At 43.5% G+C, this 17,418-nt stretch overlaps 1 protein-coding gene across 1 annotated transcript; it reads right to left on the bottom strand.

The window, feature by feature from the left end:
• Positions 1–3,919: 3,919 nt before the first annotated feature.
• tmco6 (transmembrane and coiled-coil domains 6) lies at positions 3,920–12,381 on the bottom strand. The gene is made up of 13 exons (XM_064954426.1): positions 12,151–12,381; positions 11,640–11,743; positions 11,397–11,512; positions 8,490–8,676; positions 8,275–8,379; positions 8,095–8,186; positions 7,835–7,951; positions 7,444–7,558; positions 7,060–7,240; positions 5,558–5,658; positions 5,003–5,170; positions 4,665–4,790; positions 3,920–4,137 (listed from the first exon to the last, which is right to left on the bottom strand). Exons 1-13 carry the CDS (start codon positions 12,239–12,241, stop codon positions 4,114–4,116), a joined length of 1,527 nt encoding a protein of 508 aa, XP_064810498.1. The 5' UTR covers positions 12,242–12,381; the 3' UTR covers positions 3,920–4,113.
• Between the last annotated feature and the right edge of the window lie 5,037 nt (positions 12,382–17,418).

Here is a 17,418-nt window from a genome sequence, read left to right as displayed (position 1 = left end):
AGACTGTCAACACTCCTTCCAGACTCAAATCTAGAATTGGCTTCCTATTTCGCAACAAAGCATCCTTCACTCATGCTGCCAAACATACCCTTGTAAAACTGACCATCCTACCTGCTCCAGCAGGTATATCTCTCTGGTCACCCCCAAAACCAATTGTTCCTTTGGCTGCCTCTCCTTCCAGTTCTCTGCTGCCAATGACTGGAACGAACTACAAAAATCTCTGAAACTGGAAACACTAATCTCCCTCACTAGATTTAAGCACCAGCTGTCAGAGCAGCTCACAGATTACTGCACCTGGACATAGCCCATCTATAATTTAGACCAAACAACTACCTCTCCTCCTACTGTATTTATTTATTTAGCTCCTTTGCACCCCATTATTTCTATATCTACCTTGCACATTCTTCCACTGCAAATCTACCATTCCAGTGTTTTAGTTGCTATATTGTATTTTCTTCACCACCATGGCCTTTTTTTGCCTTCACCTCCCTTATCTCACCTAATTTGCTCACATTGTATATAGACTTATTTTTTGACTATGTTTGTTTTACTCCATGTTTAACTCTGTGTTATTGTGTGTCAAACTGCTTTGCTTTATCTTGGCCAGGTCGCAATTGTAAATGAGAATTTGTTCTCAGCTTGCCTACCTGGTTAAATAAAGGTCAAATATCATTATTATTATTATTTTTTAAAAAATGTGCTTTTTCAAGTCACATAAGTTGCATGGATAATGTGCAATAATAGTGTTTAACATTATTTTATAATGACTACCTCATCTCTGCACCCCAAACATTAAATTATCTGTAATTATCTGTCAGTCGAGCAGTGAATTTCAACCACAGAGTCAACCGCAAAGACAAGAGAGGTTTTCCAATGCCTTGCAAAGAAGGACACCTATTGGTAGATATTCAATGTCTGTTTTTTTATTGGCTCTCTCTTTGAGCATGGTGAAAGTGTAATTAATATATTAATTACACTTTGGATGGTGTATCAATACACAGTCACTACAAAGATACAGGCGTCCTTCCTAACTCAGTTGCCGGAGAGGAAGCAAACCACTCAGGGATTTCACCATGAGGTCAAGGGTGACTTTAAAACAGTTAGTGAGTTTAATGGCTGTGATAGGAGAAAACTGAAGATGGATCAACAACATTGTAGTTACTCCACAGTACTAACGTAAACGAGTGTGAAAAATACGTTTGTATATCACGTGTCAAACTCATTCCACGGAGGGCTGAGTGTCTCCGGGTTTCCGATCCTCCTTTATACTTGATTGATGAATTAAGGTCACTAACTAGTAAGGAACTCCCTTCCCCTGGTTATCTAGGGCTTAATTGACAGGTAAAACCGAATACCAGCACTCTAGTCTAGGCCCTCCATGGAATGAGTTTGACACCCCTGCTGTACAGAATTAAAATATTCAAAAATGTGCATCCTGTTTGCACCAAGGCACTAAATTAAAATACAAAGCGTGATGATTTGGGGGCAAATCCAACACAACACATCACTGAGTACTGCTGAGTTTTTATTTTATAAAAATAAATGGAATAGAGCTAAGCTCAGGCAAAATCCTAGAGGAAAACCTGGTTCAGTCTGTTTCCAAAAGACACTGGGAGACAAATTCACCTTTCAGCAGGACAATAACCTAAAACACAAGACCAAATATACACTGGTGTTGCTTACCAAGAAGACAGTGAATGTTCGAGTGGCCTCGTTACAGTTTTGACTTAAATTGGCTTGAAAATCTCTGGCAAGACTTGAAAATCGCTGTCTAGCAATGATCAAAAGCAAACTTGACAGAGCTTGAAGAATATTAAAAGGAATTATGTGCAAATATTGTACAATCCAGGTGTTCAAAGCTCTTAGAGACTTACCCAGAAAGACTCACAGCTGTAATTACAGCCAAAGGTAATTCTAACATGTATTGATTCAGGGGTGTGAATACTTATGTAAATTAGATATTTCATTTTTCATGTTTTCACTTTGCCATTATGGGGTATTGTGTGTAGATGGGTGAGGGAAAAAAATATATTTAATCTATTTTGAATTCAGGCTGTAACACAACAAAATGTGGAATAAGTCAAAGGTTATGAATACTGTCTGGAAAAAAACAACATGTAATCCATAGAGCAATTGGAACAATGATTGGGCTTGTAAGAACACATTTCACTAGACTCTGTAGGCTGGGATGGGCTTCCCAACCCTGTCTCAGGGGTTCTAGGTCTATAGGCTGCCCCACTTTAGGTGTGATATACAAACCTTATCAACACATATAGGCCTATGGGCTCGGCTACATGATGCCGTTTCTTGCCTTAAACTGCTCACGCTGGGCATCATTCACAATGAATAATATTCTCACCCATCAGACTATTCTCAATTTAATCTCGTTTTTGCATATACTAAATAATATGTGTGAAATGAGTTTTGATTTAGAATGGACCACTATCACGTACCTGTCGGAACAGAAAAAAAAACACATCATCTATATGCCCTTGAATAGCAAATGGAGGACGCTTTTCCCGCTGTTCATTTTCATGCCAGCTAGGTGGGCTACTCCAGTAGTAAAGCGAAGCAATGTGCTTAATATATGAAAAGTGGAGAAATAAATATAGTAGGCCTAGCATATAGAAAGCTGATGGGATCCTCCTTTTTTTTAATAGAGGGCACCAAAACTCTGTTTTCTCACGCAATTGCATGTTTTTATTTTTATTTATTTACTTTTCTGCTCTTTTGCACACCAATATCTCTACCTGTACATGACCATCTGATCATTTATCACTCCAGTGCTAAAATTGTAATTATTCGCCTACCTCCTCATGCCTTTTGCACACAATGTATATAGACTCCCCTTTTTTTGTACTGTGTTATTGACTTGTTAATTGTTTACTCCATGTGTAACTCTGTGTTGTCTGTTCACACTGCTAAGCTTTATCTTGGCCAGGTCGCAGTTGCAAATGAGAACTTGTTCTCAACTAGCCTACCTGGTTAAATAAAGGTGAAATAAATAAAAAATAAAAAAAAGAATAGCCTATAGAAATGTTGCACAACATGGGCTCATAGGAACACATTTCATTCCATGCATCAACCAGCTACGAGGAACAGGTGATCCTACCCCCGCTCAAACTCTAATTGCCAGGGCTCTCAAATACTTAATTCAATTTTCGATTGTATTTATGTCAGCGTGATTTGAAGGAAAAACAGAGCACTGACTACCAGGCCATTAGCGACTGGCTGTTAATGACCAGCGGCATCAGAGTGCAGTTTTGGAGAAGACTAGTTACCATGACTCAGCGGTGATGTGGAATTTGACTGCGGTCATGACTCGCGACTGCCGGTGTGGCGATAATACGTCGCCAAAACAGCCCAACCCTGGTTGTTGTTGCCCTTTAAGTCAGCCAATCTGTCTGAAGCTTGCCAATGTAAACAGACAGAGGAGATTGCGGGAGTCCAGGACAGGCGTTGATTGGCAGCGGTCTAAGGAGCCAGGCTGTACCCCTGCTCCACCTCTGCCAGCCCTGTACAGGGCGAGTGTCAACTAAGGGACGATCCCCTACCGTACCAGGTGTCATGGAGGTGTAGGATAGGGATGGCGGAGAAAGGTACAGTCTGACACTATCAGTACGTCTCACTACTTCAAACAGCCTCTACCTGCCGGCCTCCCTGGCTCTTAAGACACTGAAAACACACAATACAGACAAAAGTAATGTTATCAGAAGTAATCAACAGTTATCAACCTAATGATTGACGCAAACAGGTGTGTTATGTTTACTGTTGCTGAGTCACTAACCTTGTTCACCGGACACCTCCTCACTATACACAATTAGCTTGGGGACGAGGTTACTGAGTCACTCACACGCACGCACACATGCACACCTGCTGTAGTAATCAAACGAAAACAAGAGGCTCCAAAGACATCACATTCTGTTGGTATAATTTGGCATTTTATTAAAGCAGTGTAAAAATAACATCCTATTGATATCCAGCACATATTTACATTTGAGCATCTTCACATAATTTAAGAAAAACTTGAAATGTACTAGTAGGTTTTCTGAGTAGACCTTTTTAAAGTATTTGTAAGTCTGGGTTTTGTGGCACTCCCGTTCTGTAGGCTCCTCACTGGGATGCAGAGGTATCCACCTTTAACAACAAAACAAAGCATTAACAAATGTCTGTACCCTAAAAACACATACACGGAGTATACAAATCATTAAGGACACCTGCTCTTTTCATGAGATTGAATGACCAGGAGAAAGTTATGATCCCTTATCTATGTCAGTTGTTAAATCCACTTTAATCAGTGTTGATGACGGGAATATTTTAAGCCTTTTGACAATTGAGACATGGATTGTGTGTGTGCCTTTCAGAGGGGGAATGGGCAAGACAAAAGACTTAAGTGCCTTTGAACGGGGTATGGTAGCATGTACCAGGCGTACCGGTTTGTGTCAAGAACTGCAAGAACTGGGTTTTTCATGCTCAACAGTTTCCCATGTGTGTCAAGAGTGGTCCACCACCCAAAGGACATTCAGCCAACCTGACACAACTGTGGGAACCATTGTAGTCAACATGTGCCAGCAACATAAAAAATGTCCTTAATGTTTTCTACATTCAGTGTATATGTATACCTAGGTACACACTCCCGGCCTGTGTTAGGGCAGAGTCCTCACCGTGCAGTGTGGGGGCAGGTGATGTTCCAGCAGGTGTGCTGCTCTGAGGCGGATAGTCTCCTGGTTGCTATACTGGATGGCTTCCAGCACAGGGAGCCCACTCTGCCTTACAAACTCCTCTGCAAGCTGAGAAGAAGCACCGCTTCATCAATGTCATCGTCTAGCTGCCTGTGCTAGTTTGTTTCTGCCAGATATGACATTTACAGCCCCTTTCTCCATACATAAACAACGCAAGACTGCACATTAAACAGTGTTTACGGCTAACAACAAACTATGACATCTGCATGGCAGGCAGCCATCTTTAGTTTGGCGGGGGGGGTGTTGGGAGCCTTCCCTACCTGTGGGTCACTGGCCATCAGCTGGCCCAGCACCTCCAGACTGAAGGTCACCACCTCGGTGTCGGCCATCTTGAGTGTGGCACAGAGAGCAGGCAGCAGGCCAGCTTGAGCCAGGTGGAGACAGTACTCTCTCCCCTGATGGGCAATGTTACCCAGGACCCTTAGCACCTGGTGGGGTGAGGGAGAAAGATTTTTAATTCAATCTAAATGTCACATCCTTTCCCAGACCCAAGTGAAACTGCTGATGTCTATAGTGTGTGGCTCGGTGGATTGGAACAGTGGACGGAGAAGCATAATGCTGCCCACAACTAGGTTGAACGTGCCAAATAATACTGGGAAAAAATGTGTATTAACAGTAAGTTGTAAGTCACGTGAAACTGCTGATGTCTATAGTGTATGGCTCAGTGGATGGAGAAGCATAATGCTGCCCACATCAAGGTTGAATGGGCCAAATAATACTGGAAAAAATGTGTATTAACAGTAAGTCGTTAGTCAAGGGAAGTGATGGCTTGACAACAATGTTACTACCATGAACAGAAGCGTCAGTGCACTGACCATGATGTTAATGCCGTGGGGGAAGGGCAGGAGCTGGATCAGAGCAGGAACCAGATTCAGATAGAACAGGGCAGAACAGAACACACTGGAGTCTGCAGCAGCTGATGGGGGGGGGGTGAGAGGAAAGATATTCATGACCGGTTATCAGCTAAACAAGTGTTCAGACCCTACATAAGTATTCAGACCCTTGACTACGAGACTTGAAATTGAGCTCAGGTGCATAATAGTGCCATTCATCATGTTTGAGATGTTTCTACAACTTGATTGGAGTCCACCTGTGGCAAATACAACTGATTGGGAATGATTTGGAAAGGCACACACCTGTCTATATAAAAGGTCCCACAGTTGATAGTGCACTTCTGAGCTAATACCAAGCCATGAGGTCGAAGGAATTGTGTCGAAGCACAGATCTGGAGAAGGGTACCCAAAAAGTTTTGCAGCACTGTTGGTCCCAAGAACACAGTGGCCTCCATCATTCTTAAATGGAAGAAGTTTGGAACCACCAAGACTCTTCCTAGAGCTGGCCGCCCGGCCAAACTGAGCAATCGGGGGAGAAGGGCCTTTGTCAGGGAGGTGACCAAGAACCTGATGGTCTCTCTGACAGAGCTCCTCTGTGGTGATGGGAAAACCTTCCAGAAGGATAACCATCTCTGCAGCACTCCATCCTTCAGGCCATTATAGTAAAATGTGGCCAGACGGAAGCCACTCCTCAGTAAAAAGGCACGACAGCCCGATTGGAGTTTGCCAAAAGGAACCTAAAGACTCTCAGACCATGAGAAACAAGATTCTCTGGTCTGATGAAACCAAGATTGAACTCTTTGGCCTGAATGCCAAGTGTTACCTCTGGAAGAAACATGGCACCATCCATACGGTGAAACATGGTGGTGGCAGCATCATGCTGTGGGGATGTTTTTCAGCGGCAGGGACTGGGAGACTAGTCAGGATCGAGGGAAAGATGAACGGAGCAAAGTACAGAGAGTTCCTTGATGAAAACCTGCTCAGGACCTCAGACTGGGGCGAAGGTTCACCTTCCAACAGGACAACAACCCTACACACACAGCCAAGACGACGCAGGAGTGGATTCTGGACAAGTTTCTGAATGTCTTTGAGTGGCCCAGCCAGAGCCCGATCGAACATCTCTGGAGAGACCTGAAAATAGCTATGCAGCGACGCTCCCCATCTGGCTTGCATCCCCAGTGATTTTACCCACCACACACCGCTACTGCCCTGACTACGTGACCAGTTACAGTTGCAACTTTCCCTGGCCAGGTCAAATGATACATTTGTCCCGTCAAAGGACTTACTTAAATCATGTTTGAATGAGCTGATATTTATGATATGTATATAACACAGGCATTCAATATGGCCGAGCTCTGGAGTGTGAAGGGAGAAATGTAATATCGCTGCTGAAAATATGATCACTTTATATGACAAGCAGTTATCTATACAGATTTAGAACACAAAACAGATGTACGAGTCAATTCCCTCTCTCCCTCTCTCACCTGTGAGGTTGTTGAGGACCCAGATGCTCTCTCTGGCCAGGGCTGGGTGGGTCTGGAGGAAGGCCTGAGGAAAAGCACACAGCGCAGCCAGGAGACGGCTATCGTTTAGCTGGGGCTGCAGGGCCCCCAGGGGCCCAGATAACAGCAGGTTCCCCACACAGCGCAGCAGGGGCCAGATCAACTGGAGAGGAGAGAGCGAGAAAGGAAGGCGGGATGTAAATTATGACAGGAGCCGAGGTTATCTACATTGCTATTCATCTCATCAAATTGCTACCTTGTGTTCTGGTACAGTTGGTGTCTATCAGACACACAGAGTTATACAACACATGTAGTTTGTTTGGAGGAGTAACTTCGAAAAAGAGTTTGGATTCAGCAACTACTCACCAGCTCAATTCCCTCCTCTATACTTCCTTTAGCAACAGCAACACCAAGTGTCACCAAGAGGGAAGTGCAATGTAGAAGAGTACCTTGGGCCACCAGTGCCCCATTGTCCACGTTGCTTTAGACAAGAGAGCAAAAAACAGACAAAAGAATCACACAGTGCCACCACATTGTATCCAGTATAACAGCACCATATCCATGGCAACCACAAACAGACACAGTAGCTGGTCCTCCTGGGTGACACCCAGGTTAAGGTGATATAGTGTGCATCCCAAATTCCCTACAAAGTGCACTACTTTTGACCAGGACCATAGGGCTCTGGTAAAAAGTAGTGCACTATACAGGGAATAGGGTGGCATTTGGGATTAACTGATTCTAAGGTGAAGTGTCTGACCTGCAGGCCAGGTAGTGCAGGCACCAGGCACACTCAATGACTGGTCCCATGCCAAACTGAGAGTCAGGGGTCAACACTGAGAGGAGGTGAGAGATCAAACCAGACGCCAAGACTGCCCTACAGACAAACAGACAGGAGAGCATAGCCCTGACTACAAACGGGATCTCTCAACGGCATCTCTGAATGGTGTCTGATGAGGTTTCCATAGTACAGTATAAATAGTCTCTCTCAGTTTAGCTACAACCATGATGTTAATTTACGGGATGATTCTCTCTGTGACGTAGTTCGCTGAGATGAGCTGGGAGAGGGTGAACCCTACTGCTTCAACCACTGCCAGGTTAGTCCTGTGAATCTACACACACAAACAGATTAGAGTGTGTTATAAAGGAGACAATGGCAGGTTGGTCGATTAACAGACTGTACAGAGGTTTATAGCTGACCTGGATGCAGTTGTTCAAAGCAGGTATGATGCCCTGAGCTAGAAGCATATCTCTCACATTCTTGCTGTCTGGACACATGTTACCCAGGGTGTAGAGACACAGCTCCTGTAAAGAAACACAACACATACAAAAGTGAGAGAAAAAAAACATACGAGTGTAATAATTCACTAGGCTGTTTGATAAGGCAGGTACTGTGTACGAGCTGTAGGACTGACAGTGAACTTGGGGCTCTGTCCAGAGAGGAAGGTGATCAGGTAGGGTGTGGCCTGTCGGAGCCTCAACGAGTCCACCTCGCTGTGGGGGGAGTGGGACAGCTCGTGGAGACAGCGGGCAACCTCCAGACGACACTGAGGGTTGGGGCCACAGAGGTTAGTCACCAGGATCGCAATACTGTTCGGCTGCCTGAGCACATATGGAAAGGACAGAGACGAGAAATTAAAGGCCCATACTGATATATACACGTATATACAGTCCCTTATCAAAGAAATATTAGATTACTTCACTTTTTATTGTGTTGGTGGGATTAAAATGAATTTAATTGTCATTGTCAGGAATTCACCTTTCAGCAGGACAATAATTTACAACTGGAGTTGTTTACCAAGAAGACAGTGAATGACCCTGAGTGGCCAAGTTACAGTTTTGCTTGAAAATGTATGGCAAGACTTGAAAATTGCTGTCAAGCCATGATCCCCCAAAATCTTGACAGAGCTTGAAGAATTTTGAAAATAATAAATGGACAAATATTGCACAATCCAGGTGTGCAAAGCACTTATAGACTTACCCAAGAAGACTCTTCGGTATAACCGATGCCAAAGGTGTTTCCAATATGTATTGATCCAGGGAGCTGAATACTTATGCAACAACTATATTTTAGTTACAGGGCTGCCAACTTTTGAACAAAGCTTGGAGATTTGCTATGTGAATTTCATTGCCCCGTAGCACAACCACTAGAGGGGGAACATTTGTACTGTTTTAAAGCAAATTTCCTGCAATTCGACATACAGTATTTTGACACGGCTTAGGCCTATGACCAAGGTGGATTTTTTTTATTCATAAAAAACACAGGTCAGGTGTATTCAGGATGCTTTGAACATTAAATGAACACTCACAAATTGGACGACTTTGAAATGTAATGTTTCAAAATTAAAAAAAAGTGGTTTGACACTTTATTCAGACTAATTCAATTAGATAGGGAGACAAGCAAATGCTTGAGGTAGTGGGAAGGTTGGAAGCAGGGATTGATCCCTGTTCTCAGTGTTACCACTACACCAAGGCTCTGCACAGAACATAGTAATGGTTGATGGCAGTGGTTAACCAAATCATAGATTGCAGTCTCCTTGTCCATACTGTAGACTGCTTTCAAGGTAAGGACAGAAACATTTAGTATTTTATAATTTGGGTGAACTCTCTCTTTAAAATAGGGCGGGAAGAAAATACACCCCTGATTTACGTTTCCCAACTGCTGGGTGTTTGAAAATGTTCTTCTTATAAACACTTCATTTCTCAACATCAACAAACCTTCAAGAAAAAAAAATGAATATCAATATTCAGGTGGTTTATACCTACTAGTTAAAGATCCTTGCCATCATCTTACTCTACAGAGACAACATATGACAAGTTTATGAGTTGCCTAGCATGTGCACAATACTAAATGCCTAATTATTTAAAGATTCTTGGAGCATTTAATATCCAATGCTTATTTGTATGACTTATTCAAAACTGTCCATGAATGGCTGCAAAAATACATAGCCTCGTAATTGTTTTTTCAAAAGACAAAGAGATGCATATGAGATTTAAAATTTGATTACACTGGCCAAATTGGTAAGAAGTGGATTAATAAACAAAGCGTGGGGAATAACAGTAGTGTTCTTTCTGACAAGCACAGTAATTACCCTAATAATCTCTTGAAGACAAGATGACAAATCTGCCCCTACACTCTAACAATATGATGTTTCTATTTATTGTCCCGCCTCTAGAATCAAACGTACACTTTTGGGTTCACAATCTGATTATGAAAAATAATTTTGTCAGTTACAAATCAGGTCACCAGATTTCCCTGCTAAAACGTACTGTAGGTCTGTCTGCTGCCTTTTCGTTGTGACAGCCTAAATGCCAATCACCAAACGAGGGGGACTAATGCAGGTGTGACTTAAACCGACTTCAGTACATACTGTCAAAAGGCGGCATTCTTGCAATAGGGACGGGAGCAAAAGCAACCTCATTTTGTTGACAACACCGTACATAAAACAGCACTACTCTTTTTACAGTTTTATAAACACAGCGGAGAACTTTCTCTCTCTCTCTCCATTCAGCTCCACTCTAATCTTGAGGGGCGTTTCTTTAAAACATGCATCCAATCCCCTTGTTCCCTTACATAATGTGACAGGTTCACAGTGCTGTGGCAAGACAGGACAATGATACAAGTTCCGCTCGTGATGTTTAATTGCAGATGCTCCAATTTCAAAACGATTTGGAGCACAGTTGAAAAGTTAACTCGCTGACTATACAATGGACGAAATATAAAAATAAATGCAGTACTTTTTAATGCGTGAGATATAAGAGGTGTACCGTGAGAAGAGGGTAAAATGCGTGTCTCAAGGCCAATGCATGAGAGTTGGCAGCCATATAGTTATTGTATTTTAATTAATCTTTAAAACCTCTTAAGGATAGGACTCTTTTTTTTCATATTCAACATATTCTATCAAGACTGCCCAAATGTGCCTAATTGGTTTATTAATAACTTTTCATGTTCAAAATTGTGCACACTCCTCAAACAATAGCATGGTATTATTTCACTGTAATAGCTACTGTAAATTGGACAGTACAGTTAGATTAACAAGAATTTAAGCTTTCTGCCAATATCAGATATGTCTATGTCCTGGAAAATGTTCTTGTTACTTTCAACCTTATGCTAATCGCATTAGCCTACATTAGTTCAGCTGTCCCGAGGGGGTCCCACCAATCCTGTAGAGGTTTTAAAAATATATAGTAATATATAGTATTTTGTGTAGGTTGTTGACCAAAAAAACGTGTAAATACATTTTAATCCCACTTTGTAACACAATACAATGTGAAGAAATGTACACACACAAAGAGAGAGACAGAGAACAAGACCTTCATACTTGATAAGGATGAGGTGGGCTGAGGGGCTGCGGAGGGCTTTCCTCAGCGCTCTTAGGTCAGCTTCTTTCTTCACCAAGTCCCTGCCATGGCGAACCATGTTGAACAACTCTACCACCTAGATAGAGAAAGAAAACCAGAAAATAACTTCTGTTATACTCAATTAACAGTTGATGTGCTTCTCTGCTGGGTTGCTGACTAGAATCTTCATCTCTGACAGTGGTTGTTATACAAGGGCCCAATACCTGATCGCTGGCCAGTGTGTCCATGGTGCCATCCTCCTCCTCGTCATCATTCAGCAGGAGTCTCTTGCTGACCAGCTGGCTGTCCTTCCGGGCCCGTCTCAACTCTACAGTGAGAGACCCAGCAAATCAACATAGAGCAATGACAACAGTAAACGGCACAGTGCTCATGTGGCATATTGTACTGTAGTGTGATATATTTAATAACTACAATGGAGCGGGTAATTTGTCATGGGAATACGTTAACACGCAGCCCGCGCACGTAACATCAGTACTGGGAGGCCATGAGATTCCACCACCATGCACGATTTGTACGGCTCCGGGTACTTTGAACAAATATGAAATCAGTTTAAGGAGAACAAGTGTTTCTAACGTGTTGTATTCATTTCACAATAAGATACAGCAATGTTATAGAGGGAATATATTGACAGCGTAGCTTGTCAAGTCTAATCACAGCTAGCAAGGTAACGTTAACGTTAGATGGAAAACGTTAGCCAACATTCAGCTAGCTCACCTTTTTCATGTTCTCGTCTCTTGAACTTGAACTCCTCCAAGTCGCTGACCTGACGTCCAGCCTTGTGGCGGACTGCGTTCAACCTCCACATTTCATCTATCGACCAAGTTATCCATTCAATTACCTAAACAGCTACGTTAATAGGCCATATGAGATAGCATTTGATATTTTCAGACAAGACTGTTGACATCATCTTCTTTGCCGGAAAATTGGATACATTAATGTTATTACACAATGTGAGTACTTCCACCTATCGGACAGGCGTGGCATGGTCCAGCTTCAGGAAAGCTCCTTCTTCTGTGATTTTTATGGCGGACTACACCAAAAAATGTGTATTGCCCCACCAACTGGATGATTTGAACCCCCCCCAAAAAAAAACAACTCCATACGTAATAATGAAACTAACCTATCCACCATAATACAACACAGTTTGTTTTGGCAATGTACTAACTCCCACTTCTTACTTATTTGAGTTCTCCATATCACCCTTCTCTCATGCACTGTGTACACTAGCATAAGACGCAGAGAGGGCATTGACCATTTTATTTATTTTACCTTTATTTAACTAGGCAAGTCAATTAAGAACAAATTCTTATTATCAATGACAGCCTAGGAACAGTGGGTTAACTGCCTGTTCAAGGACAAAAAGACAGATTTGTACCTTCCCAGCTCAGGGGTTTGAGCTTGCAACCTTCCGGTTGCTAGTCCAACGCTCTAACCACCAGGCTACCCGGGGCGGTGCTAACATAGCGTGAGAGGCGGTGAAAAATAAGCTTTTCCCAACTTTATGCAAATCACCAGAGGCGACCAATCATATCAAGTGGTTTCTATGACGAATTTGATACTATTGCAACCCAAGGCTGGAGACTTTCTTCAGCGAAGATGGCTGACAAAAGTACCAGGGCGGAAGCAAATGTGAGTGATGATAAAGTCATCACGAATCATGCAAAAAATGTACAGTTGAGAGGAATATGTCAGTTAATGTAGAGATAAACAATTATGCATATTTTATATCATAAAGTTAATTTACAAAATTTTGATTTTGCGGGTGGCAGCGTAGCCTAGTGGTTAGAGCTTCTGATTAGTAACTGAAAGGTTGTAAGATTGAATCCCCAAGCAGACAATGTACAACTCTGGGGTTCTGCCCCTGAACAGGCAGCTAACCCACTGTTTTACTAGGCCGTCATTGAAAATAAGAATTTGTTCTTAACTGACTTAGTTAAATAAAAGACAAATATATTTTTTTAAATGTGCATGCTAGCTGACTAGCTAACATTAGCCAGATAGTTGGCAAGCTTTATGGGTGTTGTGACATGAGTATGAAATTGTAATTCTGGTTGTTGAATGTTTTAGGGACTCCTGAAACAATCAGCAAACCAGTTGTCTTATGAAATAGTGGATGTAAAGAATATAGCTAGCTGAAACATTTACTGCAAAGTGAATGTACAATTTTGTAAGCTTGCCTTGTTTTATTGCCATGCAATGCAGATAGATGAAATAACATAGCTGGCTAACTATTTTCTTGCTTATTGTGCAGTGAAATACCTGAATGCCTATGGATGTGTCGCTAGCTATTTAGCCGATCTATGTATAGACCCTAAAACATTTGTTATACATATTAGTTCAGGACCTAGCTATAAATATCAGCTATCATAGACAGTTGTATCAACTTCAAAACAGTCTGAATTACATTAATGAAGCCTATGGATTGAGTAGATTATAATATAACTTTGTGCCAAGGATGCAAGTCGTATATACATGTAGTTATTAGCATGCATGAGATCCCCACATTGGAGCCTGTGCATTTAATATATTCACTGATCATATACTCTACCTTGGCAAATAAAGGTGCAGTTCAGGTATAATTGCTTTGAGATTATTTTTCAGTCATATCCAATACCAGGAGTATCAAATTCCAGCATTTGAATGATGCTGTGTCTGCATGTATGTATTACAGTTATACACTTCAATAGACTAGAAACATGATTTAACTAGTTAAAGGCTGTTTTGTAGTTCATATATATAGAAATAGAATTAAGAAAATAGTACACTACATTTCCTATGCATCATGTAAATACTCAAACCGGTTCATCTCAATATCTAATTTCCTTCATCTGCATTGATCTGATGAACACAGGATAGGCGTAGTATTTCACCAAATGAGAATTCATTTAAACCAGTAGAGAATTTGAAACGCTTTATTGAAAGAAGTTAATTATCCAAGTGTTATAAATACATGCATTATAAATATTATGATTCTAATATTATAAATACAAGTTCAATCTGTACTTCAATGCACATCTGTTGTGCATTATAAAACAGAGGAAGAAAGAGTGAGTGTCGAGAGAGGTGTAAAAGACAGAAAGGGAAAGGGGTATGTGTCACACCCTGACCAAAGTTTGCTTTGTATGTTTCTATGTTTTGTTTAGACAGGGTGTGATCTGAGTGGGCATTCTATGTTGGATGTCTTGTTTGTCTATTTCTATGTCTGGCCTGATATGGTTCTCAATCAGAGGCAGGTGTCAGTCATTGTCTCTGATTGGGAACCGTATTTAGGTAGCCTGTTTGGTGTTGGGTTTTGTGGGTGATTTGTTCCTGTCTCTGTGTTTGCACCAGATAGGGCTGGTTTTTGTTTTTTTCCCCCCACATTTCTTGTTTTGTTAGTTTATTCATGTATTGTGTCTTTATAAATTAAAACATGAATAACCAACACGCTGCGTTTTGCTCCGCCTCTCCTTCACCACAAGAAAACCGTTACAGTATGAACATAAGAGCAGTGTAGGCAGCATATGATTAATGAATCACAGTGCTACTGTCACGTTCTGACCTTTATTTCCTTTGTTTTGTATTTATTTAGTATGGTCAGGGCGTGAGTTGGGTGGGCAGTCTATGTTTGTTTTTCTATGATTTGGGGATTTGTATGTTTTGGCCTAGTATGGTTCTCAATCAGAGGCAGGTGTCATTAGTTGTCTCTGATTGAGAATCATACTTAGGTAGCCTGGGTTGCACTGTTTGTTTGTGGGTGATTGTCTATGTTGATTGCTTGTGTCATCACAGTTCTCATTTAGCTTCACGGTCGTTTGTTTATTGTTTTTGTATTCAGTGTTCAGTACTTTCTTTAATTAAATAACAAGATGAACACAAACCACGCCGCGTTTTGGTCCGCCTTTCCTTCAACAGAAGTAAACCGTGACAGAATCACCCACCACAACAGGACCAAGCGGCGTGGTAATGGGCAACAGCAACAGCGGCGCAAAGAGGAATGGACATGGGACGATGTATTGGACTGCAAGGGTTGCTACACATGGGAGGAAAGGATCGCCTTCCATGGGAAGGCGGGAAAGGATCGCCTTCCATGGGAACAGGTGGAGGTAATCGAAGCAGAGACTGTGAAGGAGTTAATGGGGAAATTGGAGGAGAGAGTTATGAGGGAGTTGCTGTATTGGTGCATGAGGCACGGAATTCGCCCGACGGAGCGTGTTGGGATTTGATGGCACCTGGGTCAGCTCTCCATACTCGTGCTGAGGTGCGTGCTAGTCGGCTGGTGAAGATGGTGCCAGCCTCACGCACCAGGCCTCCTGTGCACCTCCCTAACCTTGCACGTCCTGTGCCAGCTCAGCGCTACAGTATGCCTAGCAGTGCTAACCGTGGCGGGCGTGGTACTGGTCAGGCACCGTGTTATGCGGTGGAACGCGTGCTTATCCCGGTACGCTACCTCTCAGCTCCTCACATCTGCCGGGCTAGGGTGAAGATCCAGCCAGGGAGGTTGGTGCCAGCCCTGCTCTCAAGATCTCCAGTACGCCTTCACGGTCCGGTCCATCCTGTGCCAACTCCACACACCAGCCCTCCGGTGGCAGCTCCTCGCACCAGGCTTCCTGTGCGAATCCTCGGCCCAGTACCACCAGGGCCAGTACCACGCATCAGGCCTACAGTGCGCCTCGCCTGTCCAACGCTGCCAGAGCCTTCCTCCTCTCCGGCGCTGCCGGAGTCTCCCGCCTGTCCGGCGCTGCCGGAGTCTCCCGCCTGTTCGGCGCTGCCAGAGCTCCCGCTCCTCATTCCAGAGGCGCCAGAGCTCCTCAGTCCAGCGCTGCCAGAGCCTTCCTCTCCAGCGTTGCCGGAGCTACCCGTCTGCCCAGCGCCATCTGAGCCACCCGTCTGCCCAGCGCCATCTGAGCCACCCGTCTGCCCAGCGCCATCTGAGCCACCCGTCTGCCCAGCGCCATCTGAGCCACCCGTCTGCCCAGCGCCATCTGAGCCACCCGTCTGCCCAGCGCCGCCAGTGCCGCCCCGTCTGCCCAGCGCCGCCAGTGCCGCCCAGCGCCGCCAGTGCCGCCCGTCTGCCCAGCGCCGCCAGTGCCGCCCGTCTGCCCAGTGCCGCCCGTCTGCCCAGCCCCGCCAGTGCCGCCAGTCTGCCAGGAGCCGCCAGTCTGCCAAGTGCCGCCAGTCAGCCAGGATCCGCCAGAGCCCCTCAGCCCCTCGGCGCCAGAGCCCCTCAGCCCCTCAGCGCCAGAGCCCCTCAGCCAAGAGGCGCCAGAGCCCCTCAGCCAAGAGGCACCAGAGAATCATACTTAGGTAGCCTGGGTTGCACTGTTTGTTTGTGGGTGATTGTCTATGTTTGCTTGTGTCATCACAGTTCTCATTTAGCTTCACGGTCGTCATTTGTTTATTGTTTTTGTATTTAGTGTTCAGTAATTTCTTTAATTAAATAACAAGATGAACACAAACCACGCTACGTTTTAGTCCACCTTTCCTTCAACAGAAGTAAACCGTGACAGCTACCCTAATATTTTCTCAGTTCATCACAATTACATAATAGTGTCTCTAGTGGTGTCTTCTAGGTGGCGATGACGGCACTGGGGGTTGGCATCTTCTCTCACATCAAAACATACCTGCAGATGAGAGACAGATGGAGAGTGAAAGATTGCATGTTTAAGCCTTGTTTTCTTTTTTTATTCTAACACTGTCAGTCATCATAATCATCAGGAGGTGAAATGCAAAACTGACCTTGGATCATTACCTCTGGGACTACTGCATCTCTATTTCAATGTAAAGCATTGCTTTAATAATAATTCCTGTTGACCTGACCAAGTGACCTCTCACCTGTGATCATGTTGTGCCCTATACGTAGCCAGTTCAAATGCGGGAGGGGTTCACTGACACAGCTGATATAACCTAAAGGTGAAAGAGAAATTTATTGAGAAAATAAGGTGGTTCAAGAGGAATCTGTATGTGTGGCCTCACCTGGTGTCCACACTAAGTGGCTGCAGA

This window comes from Oncorhynchus masou, chromosome 32 (genome assembly GCF_036934945.1).
Source record: "Oncorhynchus masou masou isolate Uvic2021 chromosome 32, UVic_Omas_1.1, whole genome shotgun sequence".
Lineage (NCBI taxonomy): Eukaryota > Metazoa > Chordata > Actinopteri > Salmoniformes > Salmonidae > Oncorhynchus > Oncorhynchus masou.
This window is presented reverse-complemented; position numbering and strand designations above follow the sequence as displayed.

Coding starts and splice junctions, on each gene's coding strand:
- tmco6 (XM_064954426.1), bottom strand. CDS start 12,241: ATGTGGAGGTTGAACGCAGTCCGCCACAAGGCTGGACGTCAGGTCAGC. Junction 8,677..11,396: donor GCCCACCTCATCCTTATCAA/GTATGAAGGTCT, acceptor ATATGTGCTCAG/GCAGCCGAACAGTATTGCGA. Junction 7,241..7,443: donor TAGAGGAGGGAATTGAGCTG/GTGAGTAGTTGC, acceptor TCTCCTCTCCAG/TTGATCTGGCCCCTGCTGCG.